General features: G+C 38.9%; 1 protein-coding gene across 9 annotated transcripts in view; it reads right to left on the bottom strand.

Moving 5' to 3' along the window:
* The window catches only part of ZNF521 (zinc finger protein 521), a 232359-nt gene that overhangs the window by 107647 nt on the left and 102040 nt on the right, over positions 1-22672 (bottom strand). For 8 of the 9 annotated variants that reach the window (XM_027797739.2, XM_027797740.2, XM_027797741.2 and 5 more), the window contains one exon: positions 11289-11373. In XM_027797739.2, coding sequence (XP_027653540.1) covers positions 11289-11373 — 85 coding nt within the window. Of the gene's footprint in view, positions 1-11288; positions 11374-21447; positions 22353-22672 lie in introns of those variants that run through there. The other variant, XR_008731176.1, reaches the window with a different exon arrangement.

Here is a 22672-nt window from a genome sequence, read left to right as displayed (position 1 = left end):
GGATAAGTACTACATATATCGGATTATATTCATGTAATAAAAATAATGTGTTTTGTGGCTTTGCACCTTTGAGCAGGTCTCCTTCACTCTGCCCACTACTTCATTTCCTCTGGGGCTTCTCCTAATGCCCTGAATTGCACACGTATTCAAACAGCAGCTTAGTTAAGAAAAATAAATCTGCCAAAAGGAATGTTTCGTCTTTCTTCCTCCCTATACATTGAATTTACCTCTATAATTACGTTAGTTTAAGGCCACATGACATGATTACTCAGTTCTGCCCCACTGATATGGTGGTCCCATGGTTTTACTTGCATAGAACACTAAGAGGGCGTATAATAATTTTTCACAGGCAAGAATCCTGAGATTGAATTTTAAGGGCTTGACATTTTTGTGCACAGAAAATTTTAATTTGGCAATATTTACATTTCACATTTATCATTTAGATCTTTTTTAGTTCACAGACATTTCTATCTGGTTTGCTGGTCACTAAAGCAGCTGTCTTACAAGATGAAGGACATGATAGATAGGCTGTTCAGCTTATATACTCATACATACACCTGTGTATATAAGAAAGTGCATTCAATCACAAACCAGCTTGTATTTTACGTAGGTATCACCATTTCACTTTACTAATGATTTTCCACTGGCTCCACTTAAAGAAAGTAACTCTACATGTGAAAAAGGGTGTGCAGGAGTATCTCCTGACCATACATGGTCTATAAGGCATGTAAGAATAAGGATACCTAAACAGAATTCTAAGCTCCCGTGAAGGCTGAGTTGGAAGTACTGCTTACTGAAAGCATGGTGGTAGCTCGACCACTGTGCTGAGGAGACAGAAGGAGTTACTTTCCTCAGCAAGGATCATTGAGTATGTCACTGGTTAATTCCTGTTCTACTCTCCTCATTAGCATTACTCTCAAGTTTCTGGTTATCATATCCGAAATATTAAGACATAATAAGTACGAAGGTGCAGATAATTGGATATTAACCAGAACATACTTGACTGGGCAGGAGGTAGGGCCTTGCTTAAACTAATCCTGAAATGTATTAATCACCAATTAATGAATGGGTTTCAAATTCATTTTCTATTATAGAACACCTCTGAGTATCTAAGCTTTTTCTAATAAAATGAGTTGGAATAACAGGATAGGAATAAGAAACACTCCAATTTGAGGCTGGTTTGAATTAATTCCCTATAGCTTGTTGTTAAGTTCATTGAAAACAATAATCCTGGTATGTGTGACTTTATTCTTATATACATTTTTATATATATAAATATATATTAAATGGTCATACAGAGGTTAAAGTCAGAACAAAGCTAATTCACTGGAGAACTGCTACAGCACTATCTATATTTCTTAAAAGAAAATACAGCTTTTTAAGACAAGCAGCATAAGACCTGCATCAACTCCAGATGGATGTTGCCAATTAATGATTTTCAGCGTGAAGACAGGTATACATGTATGTTGACTTCTGTAAAAAAAAGTATAATTCAAAAACCCCTCTATCCAGCCTAGCCCAAAGTCTACACTGGTCCACTCTGGTAACCCAGGCTCTTGCAGGGTGGAAGAAGAATGATGGGAGGGCAAATACACAGAGACTATAACATACAGTTAAGAAGCCTGGTGGGGCTGGGGGGAGGGTAAGGGAGGGTGTCATTAAGCTCAGAGGCCCCGGCTTTGGACAACATTGCTGATTTTGCATTAAGTATGCACCCTTAACCAGCATTACTAACTAGCTTGACATGGTTGTACTTTTCTCAGCTAAGAGGCTAACCATCTGTGCACAGTTAATCTCTAAACAATGGAAGTTTTTGTTAACTGGGCATATTTAAAATCCAAAAAGAAATGCAAAAAAACCCAGAAACAAAGACTCAAGTTTTCCTTTTTTTTTAAAAAAATACCATGTTCTTAGATGTCCAGGATAATTTTAAAACTGATCCTTTAGCATTTTCATTATTTGAAATGGGTGCCCACTACCACAGCAGAAAAAAAACACACCAGAGATCCTTATTGTTACTAATGAAGAAAATTATAACAGACATGGTTGAAGTACTGTTATTCCCTTTTCTCTCTTCTTGCTGTCCTCAGTGTTATTTACATTGATGTGAATTGCAAGTAAACCAATATTATCCATCTCCCTGTTTTTTCCTTAATTTGTTGACTTTAATTTTAGTAAGTCTTAAATAAGTGCTTACTGAAGATAAAGTAAGATATGCAAGCAAGTAGTCCTTTTATCAACAATTTTGCCACAGAAATACACAAACATTTCAATGGCTCTTCATTAGCAAACAAATCAACAAGTGATATTTTAATGCATGACTTTATTCCATCTCTGTGGGGACCGTAGTTGAGAGTGTGATGTACAGTACAGAGAAAGGAATCATCAGCCACAATGTCCCAGGGCTCTATCCATTGAGGACTTCTCAGCCTTTGCTTAAAGAGTGCATTTAATTGACTGATAGACAGTAGCTTCTTTGTTCACAGAAGACAGCGAAGTAATGGCAGCTTGAAAATCGTACCATCTACAGGATCTCCTGAGACTAGTAACAGGGGGATATGTGTCAGGAATAAATAAATAATCTAATTATTAAGCCACTTCCTGTCAAGTTAACTCCAATTTGTTGGCTTTTGAAGGCAACAAAACGAGGCATTTTTCCTCATTATGCTTCTCTTTTTATACCACTGGTAATCACAGGCGGATTAAAGGGTGCCTGATTGGTTTTTTTGTCAAGGAACTGAGAAGCAGCCAACAGTACAGAAAAACAGAGTTGGGGTTAGAAGAAATTTCATGCTTGTCTCCTTTCCAGCTCCCTAACAGCCCACACTGCTGCCCCATACAGTGCTGCCAGCTGTACAGCAAATGTGTACCCCTCCAACGGTGGCCTACCAGGCCACAGGCTCCATCCTGAGAGCTGTGAGATACCTTGCAATCTTGGCAGGTAGCTACTGCTGTCATAGGCATAATTCTAAAGGTGACCTACGAAACCCCGTCAGCTCACCAAATGCAACAATATGAGCAGCTGAAGTTCGACACCCACTCTCCATATTGGCTTCTTTTGTTTTGCTTCCTGCGCTTACATGGCAGGGAGAAACCTCAGGACGCGCTGCTATGTCGAAGAGTCGGAGGCTTCTCTGCTCGGAACAGGGACGATTTAGAAAAGCGATGGTGAGGCTACCCTCTGTGCTGACAGCTAAACACAGCTGAAGGAATGCGCTAAGGCTACTGATAAAGCCTGCAATACAAATGGTCAGCAACAAAGAACAAAAGGGAAGGCAGACACCGTGCCATTAATTCAGCCCGTGGTGCCTCAGTATTAACATGCACGGTATATCACTGCAGTGGTTTGGAGGCGAATCTTATGGCAGGTAGAGGGAAAGGAACAACTTTCATACTGCCTGGTGTTACCTTTCGATAGCATCCCCTCCCTCAAGCGCTATTCATACCACAGGCATTTCTGCAGGAAAAATCTAAACCTTCTGTGTGCTTTGCCTCGTTTCTCTATAAAATGAACTCCAGCCTGAACTGTGGATATTTTTCAAATGCTTCTTTTAGTAGTATAATCATTACTATTATTATATTACTAATAATATGATTAAATAACAAGACATTTTCATTCTATTTTATTAGAATTTTTTGAGTCCAAGGTGTCGTGTCCCCCCCCAGCTCCCAAAAAAAAGGCTCATGGACATTTGCAGACTGTGTCCTGACTGAACCATCTGTGATTTTAAAAGCCTGGACAGTCTTTCCTGAAAGCTGTCTCAAAAAGCAAGCAACCGTTCCTGCTTCAGACCCCTGAAATGAAGTGCCAGCTGCGAGCAATGCAGCTTGGTGGGCGAAGGTACGCACCCGGGGGTGGGGGGTGGCAGGGCGCCTGCCGCCCAAATAGGTGACACACACAACCTGAAGCCCAGGGAACGGTGGTGCTCTAGCATGTTTACAGCTGCCTTTGCCATTTCCGAATACATCCTGAATTTTTTGTTAAATTGCGCAGATAATTAAAGCCTCTTCATATTTACAGTCTGCTTCATTGGTACCATGAATTCTGTTTTCAGTTACTGTCTGCAAATTCCCTCTCTGCACAATTTCATACTAAGCAATAACACTTCATTTTACATAAGTTTTATCTGATGTCCCCATACAGAGCTGCCAGCTGTACAGCAAATGTGCAGCTCTCAAACTGAGGCCTACTAGGCCACAGGCTCCATCCTGAGATCTGTAAGGCACCTTGCTGTCATTGGCAAGCGTTCCCTGCTATCGCTGCTACCATCGCTCCACACTACACACAACTTAAAATCATCTGATTATTAGAATTTGTGGTCCACACTCCATTTTATCCTTTATTTAATCTATCCCCAGATCACACATTTGTTTAAATGTTTTGGCTGGTTTACAAATCATGCAGCCATCTGCACAGTAGGTGTGACACCATTTTTTAGACAAAAGTTACATTACAAAACAACAAAGATAAAGTCATTTGAAATGCTTTGGTGTTTGTTATTCTGCCTGGTTTGCTTGGACCAACTCTAAGAAATAAATAGAATTATCTGTGTAAATCGATGAACATCTATGAAAAACAACACCCAGCAGAACGCAGAGCTTGCTCCATTACCTACGTTAATATCATGACAGCTGAGGAGAGATGACCTGGCCCACTTCTCATCTCTCCTGTACAGATGGCTATTAAAGAGAAAGTATCCCTTTTGTATGGTCCATGCAGAAACCCTTTATGGGCTTTTCAAATAAGCCAGCATTGCCCACAGGAGAGTAGCTTCCTGTTAGTATTAAACAGCACAGATTTCGCCGATTTTGTAACCCAGCTCCTCACAAAATAAACCTTTCGTTTTCTCAGATTTAACTCCAAATGCTGGTTTTCCTGGGTAATTCAATTACATCGCCTCATTTTGCAGACAAGGTGACCAAGTTCCCTCTAACTTTTAGAGAACTTCTTGCCAGCTCTGTCCATAAATAGGAGATTCCCAGGCATCCAAATGATTTTCTGATGCTACAAGAGCATGATCCGTCTCCTCACTATAAATCAACAATTTCCATTTCTTACTACTCAGGAATCAGTGAAAGATGACTGACAAAAGGAAGTCTCCACCTCCTTCCTCCTCTAGTGTGTAGATGTGTAATCTCTGTATTCTTCTTCTCCAAACCTCAGGTAAGAGGGACTTCACAATGTCAGTTTTACTGTACAGTGATTAAACTGATGTTCTGAAGATGTATTACTTAAGGTCAACATGGTGCAACAACTATTAGTTGCCTGGCACAGCTTTCTGCTTAAGAGAAAGGAAAATCATGAGGTTTAATGACCTTAGGTATTAGACAAATAACAGAATGTGTGAATGTCACATGCTATTACAACCAGACTAAAATTTTCTTGGGGTCCAGAAAGCCAACTGAGGTATTTCCTTTGTCTTGACATTAGTGATGTTGTCCACATGTACTGTAACGTACAACACACAAATGTGAGGCAAATAAGATGATTTATTTTTATAGGTTTATTATGCATGCAGTTAATACATGCATAATGCAAACATGCATATCCACACAACACATATATACGTATTATATACTTGTACCACTGTCACTGAAAAAATCAAAAATCATGAGTTGCACTAAAATGTGTCTTCACGTCTTCTAATGGTTACATACTACTTGTTATTGTAAAACATAGCTGTAAAATTTCTTTGCAGAGAAATTAAAATATTAGATCCCACTTTATATATACTCTTCTTTTTAAACTACAGTTGTTCCAGCATAGATTTGTTTCCTTGGGGTTTAATGAAGTCTTTGCTGGTGTAAACCAGAATTCTTCTTGTCAACTGCAGGATTCCTTCATCCTGTTTGCTTCCTAACTTTGGTGCTCGTCATCTTTTTTTCTTTCCCTTCATTCCCTCCTCCTGCTCACACCTGCTACCTTGCTCAATGCTACACAACAACCTCCCCTCAAAAACAAGCTCCCCCCCGCCAACAGACTTCACAAAATGTGTTTTATACATGATACTGAAAAGGTTAAAGAAAGAAAACTCTATTTACTTAATAGGAACTATCTATATAGGAATTGTCTAAAGTAGGGTTGCAAAAAGGTACTGAATCCTGTCTGTGACACCCTTCCCCTTTGCTCCACAACTCTTCAGAGGGGTAGCGGCTCTTACTATGACACTGGGGCTCGCTTTCTTCATCGACAAAAGTAGCAGCAAACTACAAAGATTGTGGCTGTTTCCCCCCTTTTATCATTCTCTTTGTCAGCCTGATCAGTCCTCAATGGTAAATGTGCTGCTCTGTTGTGCACAGCCAGCGGCTCGCAATTTGCTCACTATGTTTCATGAGACAGTTGTTTGTGGCTGTTTGGAACACATTTACCTCTTTGGGGATTTATGCGCTAGTTGCAATGCCAACCTCCATAGTGATAGAGATTTCTTTCTAACTAAAATAGATAATTAGAAGCTGGTAATTATTGGTCAAGAATTATCAGAGTGAAAAAAATTAAGCTCTTCATAAATAGTTCTTGGCAATGTCATCTCTTTACATTATCTCATGCCTAACAGCACTTTACTCAGAGTACTTACAAATTTACACTACTGCTGTTGAGCCTCATCATTTTATACAGAGTAATTCCTTTTCTGAGTTAACCATGTCCGAACTCTCCCAGTTCTGAGCCATTCTGTATGTGCATGTATGCAAAATCCTAGGCAACTGTTCTGGCAACTGTTTAGTCTATTTACATGGAACTGCATCAGATACTACATATGGAAAGGAATCAGTGAAAGAAAAAACAATGTTTAGCTTCTCTGCTTAAAATAACAGGGAAAATAATAGGAGGAGCAATGGATTGCAGCAAACAGAACACAAACAATGGCAGATTCTCTTCCTACCCTCTCAGGTCAAATGCCAACTGTAAACTATGATGAAAACAAAGAGATGCCAGAAACCTCTCTCTTTTCCAGACACCATACACACAGAAATACAATTTTCTGAAAGCTGCTAAAAATGTTATGTATTCCACCAGGAGGGAGAGGTAAAAGAAAGAAGGCAGCTGAAGAATTAACGTTCATGTCGGCACTTCCTAAACCCATATGAAACACACCTGGATTAATGTTTCCTCCTTTCCCACGAAAAAGCTGAGAAACTTTTACCAGCAAATTTCAATACACACACTGACAAACGTGTTTTCATTTGGCGATCATCCTCATGATTATCCAAACAAAAGTACATGCTTATACCCATGTCCAAAATAATGTCTAAACAGAGGACCCATTTAAAAAAGCCCACAGTTTGCCTCACTTTCTGTCAGCTGGCATCCCCTAGCCTAAGCTTGAATCAGCGTGTAGTTTAAGCAAACACGGGCGTTGCTTGACAAAGTACGGTGTCTAGAAATGTGCAGACAGATCCAGTAGTCAGAACTCTTGAACTTTCACTCACTTAATGCAAGCAAGGAATCCCACTTCCTCACCTCTTTGTCCTTATCTATTCAATGGAAAAGGCTTATTGCCCTGTCCCATCACAAAGATGTTGGGAAGACTCTATTAAAGGCTGCAGAACAGTTTTTAAATGGTAAGTTCTAGAAGTAATGAACATACAGTTACTGAGGAAAGCCATCCCTATGACATCTTTCTAATATATAACTTGTATAATAATGAATGTAAATTGTATTGTTGTCAGTGATACTTAAGGTTACACTCCACCGGGTCATCTGCAGATTTTATTTTCCATTAGGTGGCATAATCCCTCTTGTTGAATTGATTGAGACATAAAATAAAATCTGTAAAAACACTATATACCCTCCTAACAAAGGAGAGTAAGAGGCTTTTCAAATAGCCTCTAATCTCTCTTCCCCTGCTAAATGTCTAGTTGAGATTATATTTGATTAGACAAAAACACACACATATTCACAACCTAAAAATACCTACCCTTGGTGGAACTATTTTAGCCCACAAAGTAATCCTGGTTGCCTTATTTAAAAGTCTAAGTTTCATACTGGGGTTTTACGAACATGTCTTTGCCTCAGTGACCTTCCAAAATGCAACTTCTCTGTGTGGAATTTAGCAACATGAACTCAGTTTATGTCCCAGGACCATGTTCAAGGGGCATAGTAATCAGATGGAACACCATCACTTTTCTAGAGACCCAAACTGCTAAAAAGATGGTGAGTAGGAAACTGTTTTTCTCAGCTGGCTGAGCATGTATCTCTGCCAGTGGTTCCCACCCATTTCTGGGTGGAGTTTGGCAGAGGACTTTCCACCTTCTTGTTTGTCCCATGTCCCAGCTGCCTCTCCTTTTCTCTTTTCCCTGAATTATGCTTATGGAGTCCTTCAGGTAAGACACTACATCCATCAGTAACTGCAACACAGATAATACTAACATCTTACTGCAAGAAGAAATAACAGTTCCTGACACTGTGTGATGATGTCTGTAAATGCATTTATTGTCCCTACATTTAATCTAGGGATTATCACACTGTTCTACTTTTAACTACTACTTTCCCAGATTACCTTTGCTCTCCCTCATATTTAAAGTCCTTTTTTTTTCCTCTCTCTCCCCAAAGCTTCTCACTTTCCTTTCCCTAGATGAGTGAAGACACTACATGGTCTTCTGGCAATCTCCTACTAGGAAAGCAGGGCAAGAAGACATCAGATACATGTAAAAAAGGGAGGGACCAATGTGTTTAGGAAACCATTTTTTTTGTTTGGTAAATGTGCTGTGTCCACAAGTCAATATTCACTTCAGTGTTTAATCTAATATATTTTTCAATCCTATATGCACGCAGATATATATGGGTATATACATGGGTTATGTATTACATATATTCATGCATGTTTTCTGTATTATATATGAATATTATAAGCCTACCTACAGATGTACATAAACTAAGGCCAATTTTTAAATCCCTTGCTGTCACCCCTTGAACCTTTCTCTCTAGACAGAATATGGTCTTGGAAAAAGGCCTGTGAACAATGATATAAATTAAAGGAGAGAGGGGGAGAGTGAAATTAGAAAGATAGCTAAGGAAAAATCCAATTAGTGGTGAGAAGGCTAACAGAATTGGAGATCAGAAATTATTTTTCCCTGTGCTTCAATTCCGAGGTCACATTCAAAACTCTCTGGAATGCTGATATTCCTTTCACTCCACCCCAACACAAAATCCCCTTGCATTTGCTTAATCGAGGCTACATCATTAGGAGCTGCACTGTTAAGTCTGGCAGTGCAGATAAGAATCTTCCACTGAACACAGATTACCACAAGCATGACCGGCAAATCTCCCTGCATGTTTTGCAAACTCCTTCTTTATTTCACTGGGAAGATTTTACACTAAGCACGTTTAAATCTGTGTCACTATGGTTATGTCATGAAGCAATATCATGCATGATTAGATACAACACAGACAAAACAATTAAATATTTTTTAAAAGATTCTCTTTCACATTCAAGCTTACCCAGCTTTTACAAATAAAACATAGGCAGTTAATAGCTCAGTTTAAGAAAATCTCAGTTTTTTCAGATCTGCAGGCAGAAGCCAGCTAACTGGATTTTTCCTGCTTTAGTGACTCTCCTAATTTCTCTCTTCCCTTCTGATCCTTTACCAAAACTCATCCAGAAAATAAGAAAGAAAAAAAAGAAAAGAAAATCTGAGTATTTCTTAAAAGAAGTGGACTCCTATTCTGAAAATGTAAGGCACTTGGGAAGTGGGTGGCAAGCGCACACACACTACTATGCCATTCCAGCATCATCCCTTACTCACAGCATCCATATTCCCTGTCACGTTTCAGTGTCACTATATGCTACAATTAAGAACATGTCAAACACTGGATTCAAAGAAAACAGCAGAGATGGTGAGTTCTGTTGTTGGTAATAACCTACTTTTAAATTCCACATTACTGACCCAGATTGAATACTGTGAAACAGTTCAAGTTATCTCCTCCCCAAAGACACAAAATGTCAAAACTAAGGCTTAATCCAACAGGCAAATCACTTTGCTCCTTTACAAAACCAGCTTGTCCTTTGTGCTTATTCATTTTTCTGATAAGTATATAAAATATCCATGCTCTAAATGTATTAAAACTTATTAATAAAGTACCCAGAAAAATGGGCTATTAAGTTTTGGCAGGTAACTTTCTCTTACAGTGCAGCCAATTTACTAGTGCTCATGAAAGAAATCTGCATGTTACCTTGAAAGAAAAAAGAACAAGCATCAAACTAATTATTTTTAAGTTATAAGATGAAAAAACCAGCAAATTTTCTTCTGTTGGACATGTAATTACCGGCTTCCATAACATATCGTTTGGTCTATGCATTGCATGCTTTTCTATTATTAAAGCAAGAAAAACAGCATAAGGGAAGCAGGAGTTTCAAATCAATGGCATCCATCTCTGCCTTGAAAAGTGAAATTTGGAAAAGAGGCTAAAAACAAAATGAAACAACCCCGGCAATGTTATCTTATTAGCAGGCAAATGATGTGCTTGATAAATTTAATTGGTTGATAGAACTCTTAGTGCTATTACTGAGTGGTTACCAAATTGAAAACATTATGGGTAAAACCTAGGGGAATAAGCAAATAATAGGAAAATATGAATATCAAAGAAAAAGCAGCTTTTGTTTTATTCCAATTTACAACTGTAACAGCCTTGTAAACATCAAGCCAGGCTAGGATTCAGGAATCCAAAAAGACTTAAAATGTTTGTACCTTAAAGAGCAGATTCCATTACTAAATACTACAAATCCTTATTTTTTCAAATAAATGATAGCATTTAATTGTATAGAGATACACTTAGGATTTTTTCCGGACTGCTCAAACACAACAAACAATACTATTTTATGGCCATTTGAATTATTTATTCTTCCTAACGACAAAAACTTGCCAGTTTTGATTTTGGTACCAAGGTGCTTGAGAAGTACACAGTAGTGTCATTACCATAATAACTTCTGAAATTAAAACCTGTCTAAAACTCTATGGAAAGCTAACATCCAGTTCATTAACCATTCCTGTTAGTTTGTTTTCAATAATGCAAAAATGATTAGAAGTTTAATTTGCTAATCACCTGTGTTTTGACTGGCAGTGGATATATAATTCTCTGCAGAAGTCTAAACTAGCCCTTGCAGAAAATAAAATATGCTAATGCTTTATCAAGTCTAATAATATGAATAAAAAAATCAATCATGCCTAGGTTAATCATTGATGGATGCACAATTAATTTCTCCTTAACTCTGTTTAATTTTAGAGGCAATGATGATCATGAGTAAGAGAAATGGCTATCTGTCTTTGAGAAGTTTTAGTGCTTCACTTACCAATCATGTGGTTTGCAACATGAACTTGGATATCCCATTCATTGTAGAAAACCATCTGACATTTGATGCACTGGTAGGTCTTCTTCTAAAGAAACAAGGGTAGATAAAATTTACTGAAACATACAATTGGAACCATTTCATTATAACTCAAAATACTGAGTTCTGAGTGATCATTTAAAGTTCTCCAGCAGTGTTTTCATTAAGGCTTAATTATTAATATTAAAAAATTACTCTGCTCTGGAGTAGCTTTTATCTGAGTTTCCTGAAACTGTAGAGATTGGGGTTTTTTTCAGCTTCTTAACTCCATGGACAGACCAGTATTGCTAAAACACTAGTTTTATATTCATGGGAGGCAAAACGCAGTGAAGATATGTGGGATGTGATCCAAGTGACACAGAAATCAACGTGAATCCTTCATTTTATACCAATGGATTAGGCCCACTACAGAACTGGGGAGAAGCCAGGAACAGAACACAGAAATCAGAAATCTGCTTCTCCCTCATTCTTAACTGGTCTGCAGAATCTCCTCTGCACCATACATTTCAAATGGTCCATCAGGTTGCCATTTTTCAAGGAGGGAAAAATCCCTGCTAGGCTGGACAAACGGTTACTGTATCCGGGCAGTATCTCTTGGCAAGCCTGTACTGAAACTAAGAAGGCTGGCTGGAAACTAGCCAGAAAGCAATCCTTCTGGCCACATTAGATTGGCCCTGACTTACTTAAATATCATGGTGTATATAGATCAGATTTCATTATAAACCAGGAAATGCATTACTCTGCTCTTTTTGAGCACAGGAAAAGTTTTTCATTTGTGTTTTGGTGTCTTTCAAAAAAGATCTGCTACTTTACTTTTCTACAAGGTATATCACTTGTCCAAGACATTTCAACATCCTAAGAATGTGACTGTATTTTCTCTTATTACTTTTCTTGACCTGAATTGGCCAGAGATTTGATATTGCATAGCATTGCTTTAAAAGTGATAACTAAGAGTATATTTAAAAGTAAGATTTTGTTTTTTCATCATAAGACTTAAAACTTGCAGTTATCCAGGCATCTAATGAGACAAGTCAGATTCATAAAATTATTCAACTGCATAATTGTAGTATCAAGGACTCAAGTCCTAAGGTAACAGTCCTGGAGAGCTCAATTGTTCTTTTGAAGATGCAGTGAAGGCAAGGTAAGCCCTGAACTGCCACATCAAGGCAGTAACTCAAGAGACGTGTATCTTTCTGTACAGCCACAGGCACCTTGCCTACATCAGCAAAAAGAAAAAAAAAAAAAAAAAAGGAAAACATATATTTTTTAAAGAATGTAACATTACAAAAAGCTGGCACAGATGTAGTAAATTGCAGATTTCATATATATTAGCTGGGGAAGAAGCAGGGTTCACCGGATAATGTGCATCAAAAATACAGCCTGTCTTGTATATATTTAACTTCTGAAAAGTGTCATACAGCTAGTATTATTGATTATATTTCTTAAAATGGGGTTTTTTTCACCTTACTCTAAACATTATTGAAGACTTGCTGGATTTGTTATCAGCATCTAAATTTCGATGCCCTGTCCCAGACAGATAAAGTGCCCATCCAATAAGTATCTTTCTACTTCAAGCCCGAAGGCAGGAATATAGAGACATTTTAAACCTATGTCATTTTGTCTTACCAAGTTAGCTGAAAAATTAGCGACTAATCAAAGACAACTCTGAAATTAAGTGTTCCTGAGGGCTCCTCTTTACAAATCTCCCATTGCTTCTCATACACAGAGGCTATTTTAATTTTCTTGATGACACTAACAAAATGTTTTCTGTTGCTTCTCAGTGGAAACAATCATAAGCTTTTTTTGCCATTTTTCATTTAAATCAGTTTTAGTTTTCTGAAATGTAACCAAGTTAAATCCTTATGTAGACAAACAAAATCAATGGGCACCCAGAAAACAAATCTGCTTTGACTTAGTTTTGCAGTTATGATTTGTAAAGTGAGATGTTTTGAAAGATACAACAGTTTTTCTCTTTTTTTGTTGTGACAACACTGGTAACATTGGTAGAAATTCAGACTGGGTCTAAGGATTTCCTACTATGTATTGGTAAATTTAACCTTACTGCACTACATCTAGATCTATCAAAGACCTCTAAATAATGATAGTCTCGACCAACGATTTATTATGTTAAGCTCTTTACAAGATGCTTTTTGATGCTGACATATAGAACAACAATATTGCATAAATAACAATCACTCTCCCCTTGTTTAAAACATTGTTTCCCTTTAGAACTAGTTAGAAAATATTTCTTACTCCCTGATGACTAGCACTATGTATTGTTTATTAGCATACCCCTAGCATTATTCCTGATATGTGACTTTGTTCAAAAACAAAGAAACATAAACTTAATGGCTGGTCTTTTCTCTTGTTAGCAGAGCAACGCAGAGTGCATGTCAAGAATTGTCGGCAAAATTATGACTGATGTACATAATGAAAACACATACAAAGGTTGGGGGTTTTCTGAAGTCTACTGCCAAAAAAGAAAGACATTTGACAACAACAAAAAATAATAATTTACTAGCACTTACTAGCCTCTTCAGATGATCTGAAATATTTGCAGAATCACACACAGAGATTTTCTTTTTATCATGAAGGGAAGAATGTTTTTGTGACTGCAGCTTGATCAAGCACTAGTTCTTTTTTGTTTCCAAACATATTCTAAAATGTTGACATCAACTTTTATTAGCTCAACACACACTCATCTCAAAGTGTCTAAACTTGTGCACAGTTAAGTTTTTATTTTAAAAGCAAACTCAGTAAATCCCATTTACTCTTAGATTTTCAAAGTGATCAAACCCACTCATTTTTACACCAAGTTGAACAAAACCCATGTTCTTACTTCTGTATGTTTTGCATTCTAAGAAAGCCATTTTTCACTGCAAGTTACATTGTAGTCTCACAAGCTTTGTCAGAACCATGGGACTCATAACTGCTCACAGGAGCTCCTGGGCCCTGATGTGCCTTACAGCTGGTCCCAGTTCCCTGCTGAGGTAAGATCCCAGGGGAGACCCAGTCCCTCCTCACTCCCTGTTCCCACAAAGGGGAAACTTGAGGAAATCGGACAGAAATGAGCCGTGGGGTATTGCAGCTCCGTCTCCCTTGCCTGGATAGCCAGGGAAGAAGTCTTGCAGCACTGGGGTAGCATAGCACAGAAATAAAATGGGGTTGTGACTCCAGCAGGTATTTGAATCTCTCAAGTGTCTCCAGCTCTTTGCGATACAAGATGGCTCCACAAAGAAAGAAGTGAGGGGCTGTGGCAGCCGTCCCTGCCCTGCGAACAGCTGCAGCAAGGGACCCTGGCTGAGCTCCCTGCCGCTCTGCCCGAGTCACCTGTGCCTATGGATGACTCGGTAGAGCAGAGTAGACACCCAGGCTTTGCTGTTCCAGCTTACCACCCAGGGCATATCAGCTCCACACAGTGATGAAAGGTGGACAGCTGAGAGTACTTGGACCCTAAGCCACCACCACTGCATTTGCTAGAGGACACCTGTCAGCCTCCTGTGAGAGGCATAACATGACAACACTCTCGTTCTCCCCTCCAAACACAAAAACAAGGCAAAGCACATTTCTTGTTACAGAGTAATTCTGTAATGGCAAAGGTGGGCCACAGACAACCTTTACCAGTGTATTTCCATATGGACCCAGACAGGACCAGTAGAATATCTAGAGAAACCACATTGTGCTCTAAACTGCACCTTGTTGCAAAACTTCCAAAGATTTGTTACAGAAAGTGATATATACATTATCAGATGGGATTAAGGAAGTGGTTTAATTTTTTTCCTTTAATTTAATTTATTATTGTGGACTCATCTTTCCATAAAAACTCTTCAATAAACAAGCCGACAATCCTTCACTAAACCTCCTCCTATCAGGAACCTAAGTGCCAATTTGTCTTCCACATACCAAGTGTAAATCTGAGGCCCAAGTCATTGCTGGGGCCATTCAAAATTGTTCTAGAAGAGTAACTGCTTGGACTAAGTGTCTCACAAGAGCACTGGGCAATCTGGTTGCCTTTTGCATTCCTGTTTGCTTGTGTTCCTGTTTTCAGAACCAATTTAAAGCCTTCCAGCATGCAAAGCTTCTCTGTGACTACATTTAATGAGCCTTGGATTGGTCCTCCAATCCACGCAGAGCATATGCATGCGTCTCTCTAACCTTTTGAATAACTGATGTTACTTAGACCTTTAATTATTGTCCTGACCCTCACTTGTCACTTCATGGTTTTCAGAACTTCATTTTTATAAAGGTGCCCAAAGTGTTCATGTCATGTCAAAAGAGGCTTTGCTGCTTTTATAAATGGTCCAAGAATGGTACTTCAATTGTGTGTCCATAATTTTATTTGCTTTTATAAAAAGTAAAACAACCACTCTACTAGGGGATTCACAGTTCTATTCAGAAGTGCTTCAGAAGTATGCAGAAGAACCTTCTGTGTAGCCTTCTGTGCCCTGTGACTGTCTGAGGTATCCATACATTCTTCTTTTTCTGTTCCCTAGCCGCATATTACCTGAAAATGAACTGCATATACTACTTATCTGCCCATGCTCCACCTCCTTGTCAAAGTCATTCAGAATTTTATCACCTGCCTATTTTGTTCTCACATTTCCTCACTTTTGTACTATCAGGGAATTTCATCACCTTACTACTTATTCTTTCTTCCAGACTACTGGTATGCTGCATAAATTCAACAAAATTGGTGCAAATAATGATTCTTAAGGCTTTCCATTATTCACACCCCTCCAACCTAACCTGCTTCAATTCATAAGACTCTGATGCTTTCTGTACCCAAGTTAGTGTTTCTTTTTTTTTTTAATCAAACAAAGTTTCTCTCCCTATGCCATACTTATTCACCCAACAGATTAGTCTTTTGTGCTATACCATTTCAAAAGCTTTGCAAAAATCTTGGTAAATCACGTTTATAGGCTTCTCCGTCAGCACTTGTGGCTACTCTCTCAAAATACTCTTTATTGAAAATTTTAAGCACGATCCTCCCTTTGTGAATCTGTGCCCTCTATACTTCATTAAATCCAAACTTTCTAGGTATTCTTCTATCGTTTATTTGATTAGGCTTTCTCTTATGTTCCTGTTTAAGTCAAGCTCACAAACCAGTAATTTCATGCATAATCCTTACATCCCCTGTTAAATGTCTGTTTAGGAGCCTTTTCCCAGGCTGTTGATGCCTCTTCTTAAAAGGCTGCAAATTTATCTGCTTAATGTTTCCTTTTATCTTCAGCTCCTTTCTCTGAGAATTTTGGGATGGATATTTTTCTGTGTTTGTAAGTCACTTTTTGTATACTATATTCCATTATATTACATCTAATCCATACTTCATTCTTCTCCATGGGGAGGATATGCCACAAGCCCCACAACAAAGCATTTTTTTCAACAGTATTGGTTTCCTTGATTACATATAACATTTCTGGATATCCTCTATCCCCCTTTTAACTGAATACTTGTTCCCTATAGGAGATAATGAAAAATACATCTTATACCATCTAATGCACTGTGCCCATAGTCTCTCAGGCTTGCAGGCATCCCTAGTTTATTCTGGATTTCTTTCACACCTCTCTTGCATGCACTACCAAGAATAGCTTTGACACATACCTGTTAACCTACCAATAACTTTTACCCGTTTACACCTAGGTACGTTATTTACCCTTGTCACACCAGTAAAGGGGACTTTCAAGGCTTTCTCCTCTCAGTTTCAGCACAGACCAAGAGAATGAATCAATGCCTCAGCTGAGACAATCTGCTGCTGCCAAAAGAGAGCAATGCCACCCCTCCCACATCCTGTAATTCCCCTCTCCCAGACCAATCATCCACTCACAGTTTCCCTCGCATTAAATCCAGGATGGAGCTAATTGAACCTGTTAAACCAACAGAAAGGTAACCTGACAAAGTGAATAACTACCAACAAATCATATGCAAAACCAAGTTAAAACTTACACACTAACTACAGCAACTGGCCAGTGCTAACTCCTAATGCTGCCAGCTGATTTTTTACATCATTATTTTATTAAGCCTTAGCAGTGCACTTGGTCCTGCATGAGGCACAAGAGCAACCATGGTCCCAGCTTATTTTTCCATTTAGCCATTTTTCATCATAGCTCAGAGTATTTTTGACAGTACCTTGAGGATTTCTTTTCTGTCTTCCTGGATGTTTATTTTGTCAACCTTAAGCTCTTAAAAAAATAAATATATGTTAGCCAGTTTCACTGCATAGTTAGCTATTTATCTTGCTTATGGGGCACTGTCACCTTGCATGTGTTTTGAATTGACTAATTGCTAACTCTTCTCATTGCTCACACAACATCCTTTAATTAGTATTTCCTCATTGCTTTTAAAAACATGTTCATAATGATTTTATGAGAACTTTTCTGTTCTTCTGCTTTTGTTCATCAGGGTCTTAAGCGTAACGGGGTCTGGATGTACATGTCTAGAGAAAGAATACGATCAATCCCATAAGGTAACCAAAACAAGAAATGGAGAAAAACATTTTTTTTTCCTAATTTATTTCATTATGGTTACTAATTGCTTTCATAGACAAGATGCACTGAGACAGAAATACAAATGTTAGTTCTAGCAGTCCTTCCTTCTCTACACTGCTTGAAGTCGTGAGCTGCTGTTCTGTCTTTCACCTTTACATTCTGCATTCCGCACTTAATCGTGTCTGTCTTCAATGGTTTTTGGTTACAAACTTTTCCTTCCCCTGGCCAATAAATTGCATAAGCTTGCAATGTCTCACATCCCCACATAGAAAGAACCACATCTCGCAACATTTCAAAACTGCATCTCTTCCCTTTGAGCTCTCCAATCCTTCAACTCTCTTGGTCCTTAAACTCAATAGGTACCTGAAGTGAGGTACCTGTCAGAAAAGTAACTCTAAAACCTGGCAGCGTGTGGCTGTATATTTATTTTCTTTCAATTATTTCATAGTCATATCGGGTTTACATAGTTCATCAGTAAAACCAGCTTTAAGTACTATGAATTTGACGTGGGATCTGAAAAACAAATATGCTTCTTTCTGTGCTAGGGCCTGATCCTGGGTGAGGCTGAGCCTCTGAGCACTGCAAGCGTACGTGCTGAGCAGTGCTCAGGAATTTGGGACTGACTGTCAGCAACGGAACTTTCTGTCAGTATTCTCACCTCTTTCCGTCTCCTTACACTGCATTTAAAATTGAAGAAGGTTGTCAACCTGAGACCCTCTGAAGCCAGAGAGCTGCTAACCCTAACATTCAGTATCAGAGCAGCTGTGTAGCTCTGGGCATTAAGGAGAAACTACAATCAAGACTGTGCTGATAATTTTGCAGATGACACGGCATCAAAGCACAGGCAGTAGACCATGACTTGCCAGATCTGAGATGCAAAAAGTTGGCATTTTGAGTAAGCTGATAGACCTCTTTCTTTTTAGAGTTGCCTTTTTCCTTCTGTTTTAAAAATGGCATACTGAGACAGACTGTCATTCAATAAAGCCACTACTTTCTTCACCAACAATCAGCAACAGATGTAGCCCAATAAAATTAATAGTTTGCAAGTACACACCAGAGAATACTCTTTTGGCTTTTTTCTCCATCACAAATTTTGTAAAAGCTCTTTGGATTTTAACAGAAAGGCAAAATCAGGGGCTTTTTATATTCCTTATTTTTGTTTTACTTAAACACTAAAACCACTTTTCTCCCACACTATGGAAAATTAATGCTGATTAATTTCACTTTCCTAAGCGTGTCTCAGGACCCTCTCCCTGCCCTTAATTGTCCACTTTCAACCTCTGTTCCTGCAGAATTCTGGGCTATTACTTACCAAGATAATTTAATCCTACAGAATAGAACTTGTGCTCAAAAATATGCAACATTAATATTAATGTACAAACAGAAATATATTACTCATACATAATATATAAGAAATTAATTTTCAGTGAAGTATCAGGAGAAGGATTAAACCCCTTAGATCCTTCTCATGCAATTAGCTCTGCACTTGGGGAAGTCAATGGGACTTCACAAATGAAGGCTTCACATAACACTGGCAAGGCTTGGGTTTTACAAAGGCTTGCCTACGCTACGAAATATGCCACAGAGTTCTACAATCATACTACTGTAATTATAGTACTACCCTGTATGGATACTCTTAGGCCACATCAATGTTAACTAATATACTAGTACCATCTGAGCTGGCACACAGCTGCTGACATTGCAACGCTCCTTGACCGTGTGCCCAGCTGAAAAACCTCCGCTGGCGCAGCGCAGCTGCCCAGGGAAGTGGTGTACCAGCAAAACAAGCACTTTGCTGAGCCAGTCTTCAACGCTATCCACAATGATTTGTGTCTAGCTGTTTTTTCCTGTGAAGATGTACTTGCTTTCCTCTAAGGGAATTAAGGGAACTTCCCAGAATTCCCTCTGTCCTATTTCATAATCTTTTACTTTCACATTACTTCTTAAAATTCCAGCAGTTCCTCTTAGGTACATCCTGTAATATGCTCATTTCTTTTTGCGTGGTGCTTGAGTCTACCATTTCTCTATCAGGAAAAAAAAGGATTGCAGAATTTGTTTTCGAAGCAGAATGTCATACTTCTGGGTTTACAGGACTTCAACTACTCAACCACCATCACATGAACTACCAGCTGTGAAGCAGGGAATGTAAGAAATCTGAGGAGCTATGGTTAAGACAGTTCAGAAAAATTATCAGGACATTCCCTGGCCAAAAAAGAAGTACCAAGCAATAGAACAGGATCAACTGCAAGATAACACCATCAGTGATGGTTGCAAGGTTTTTGTATGCAGACAGACATGTTCCTAGAGTTTGGCACTGAACCTATTCCAGCTATTAAAGCAGAAACCAAAAAGAGGGCTGTTGTAGCAGTGGGAAAACAAATACAAAAGGAAATCTGGAAGCTTGGAGTCTCAGATCATTCTTTGTTGATGAACCACCCCATTTCCTACTGGAAAAAGTAGAGAGGAAGAGGTGGCTTTCCAGATATGAAAAGCTATTAGGTGTGCTTTTTTGCACAGAATGTTGAGTCTGGATAATATGTAAAAAATGGAGAAAGTCCATCCCACACAGGATACCAAAGGTGTGGATGTATGATTGAAGGGGACAAATACTTCCTTATCTCCTACCTCTCACCTTGTTTTTCAGTACACAAGCAGCAAGCAATTTTAAATGGCTGCATTTGTAAGTGGCTGTATTTTGAAGTCACTCTTCAGAAGCATTTCACAGGTATTAAAAATGATCAATGAATGCATGTGAGGCTTTCATCTTGAGGAATTCGGTTCTCTAATAAAAACTGCAGACAGGCTTTTTTCCCAGATTTGCACATTGTTAGTGGTAGGACTGTACTGAGATAGTCAGTATCAGGAGAGGCCCCATCCTTTTATTCCCTGACTTAGGAAGCCATATACTAGCAACAAAGGTTTAACCACCACGGAAGAACAGGACAACATCAACATACATCTGGTAGATAGGTCTAAAGGATGGTGGAAACCAAAGAATCACAGAATGGCTGAGGTTGGTCTCTGGGAGTACTCTAGTCCAGCCCCCCTGCTCAAGCAGGGTCTCCTAGAACTGGACCATGTCCAGATGGCCTGTGAGTATATTAAAGGATACACAACCCCTGTGGGTAACCCGTGCCACTGCTCAGTCACCCTCGCAGTAAAAGTGTTTCCTGACGTTCAGAGGGAACCTCCTGTGTGTCAGTTTGTGCCCACTGCCTCTTGTCTAGAAATGTCCCATGGAGAGGACTGATGTTAGCAGGAGACACATTTCTGCTGTCATATTCAGAAGAATACACTGTATAAAATACTACTGATCATATTTTTACAATATTTTGTAATACAACGCAGGAAATGGAATAAATGAAAGATGGGTTTGGCAGGAGAAAAAAGTACCTAAGGGTTTTGAACAATCAGGTAGAAGATCAAATACCAGCCATCACAGAGCTATGGGAGGTCAGAGAAGACGACTCTTTAACAAGATGCTACATATCAGGTGGTTCATTTATGTTCAATTTGTACAGCTTTGTGAAACAAGCAGTACTGGGGCTACATATCCATTTTAAATTAATGGTTACCCCACCTTATCTCCCTGATGACAGGGTAACAAATTCGTTATGTTTGTTGCATGAGACAAATAATACAGACATTACATATAAAAACTTTATTGAGCAGTGGTAAAAAACACTTCTCAAAGCATGTACAGTCACTTAAGAAGTTGGTTTGTGAGCACCACAAAGAGCAGATCATAGTTTCTTACAGCTTAATTTCTTGTGACTGATTGACTTTTGCATAACAACCAGGTATGAACTTCAGTTAAAGCCATCTTCCTGGTTTGGATCTCTAAAAGGCCTCTTTCCTGTCTGGATTCTATCACCTGCTAGGTCATCTCTCTTCCCAAATGTCGTAAAAACTTCATAGGCTTTGAGATTCCTATCTATCTATGAAGTTTTTCTTGAAACTGGCCAAGTGTAGTACAGGAGTAAGAGGGGGAAGAGAGAGAACCCTCTAGAGGTATGTGAACCAGCAGACAAAAAGACATGCCGTGATTTCCCTTGTCTTGTTCCTAAAGATAATCAGGCTAGAAAAACAGGAGAAATTTCTTGTGTTTTCTACCCTGTTCTGATGTCAGAATACAAATACTCATCACTATTCTGATTTTCCACTAGGGCTGTGCAGAAGGGAAATTGTGGCATGCTACCCTGGTCGCTTGGCCAGCAGGTACATGTACAGGGAAAGCCCCATAAGGACAGTGGGCTGCACAGCTGACCTGTTGACATCTCAGGATGTTTTGTCTCATAAAGCTTTGCTGAATCTACATTTGTCCTCCCTAGAGATGCTTAAGGTCTTCATCCACATTCCTGTGTCCCTCTTCAATTCTTCTGCCTTTCTTCAAGCAGGCATTCCCCCCACACATCCCCCACACCCCCCACTGCATTGCTGCATGGAAAACTTGGTTTGGTGTTCTTGAAAACGTTGCAGAACTTATCCTTTCTTCCTCTCAGGTGTGAAGAAGGTACCTCTCCAAATTCCCCATCTGAAGTCTCTGACAAATAACAAGCCAGACAGACAGTATTAGATTTTAATGATCAGTGGACAGGAAACTAAGAAAACTCACTACAACTATCCCTCTTGCTTCTGTTCAGGATTCCCAGCCAACACAGGCTTCCTTTCACACCTTGACACGGTCTGTATGAGAAGGTGGGAAGTTTGCTGCTTAACTTTGGTAGGATTTCCAGCAACAGGATAATAAATAACACCTTGTTAAATTCAGAGAGAACTCTGATAGATCACTAGTGAAAGTGTAAAGACAAACAGAAGAAAAATGCTTAAGCCTGTATCTTGTCAGCCACTTCACGGCCGTGG

This window comes from Falco cherrug, chromosome 3 (assembly GCF_023634085.1).
Source record: "Falco cherrug isolate bFalChe1 chromosome 3, bFalChe1.pri, whole genome shotgun sequence".
Taxonomy (NCBI): domain Eukaryota; kingdom Metazoa; phylum Chordata; class Aves; order Falconiformes; family Falconidae; genus Falco; species Falco cherrug.
This window is presented reverse-complemented; position numbering and strand designations above follow the sequence as displayed.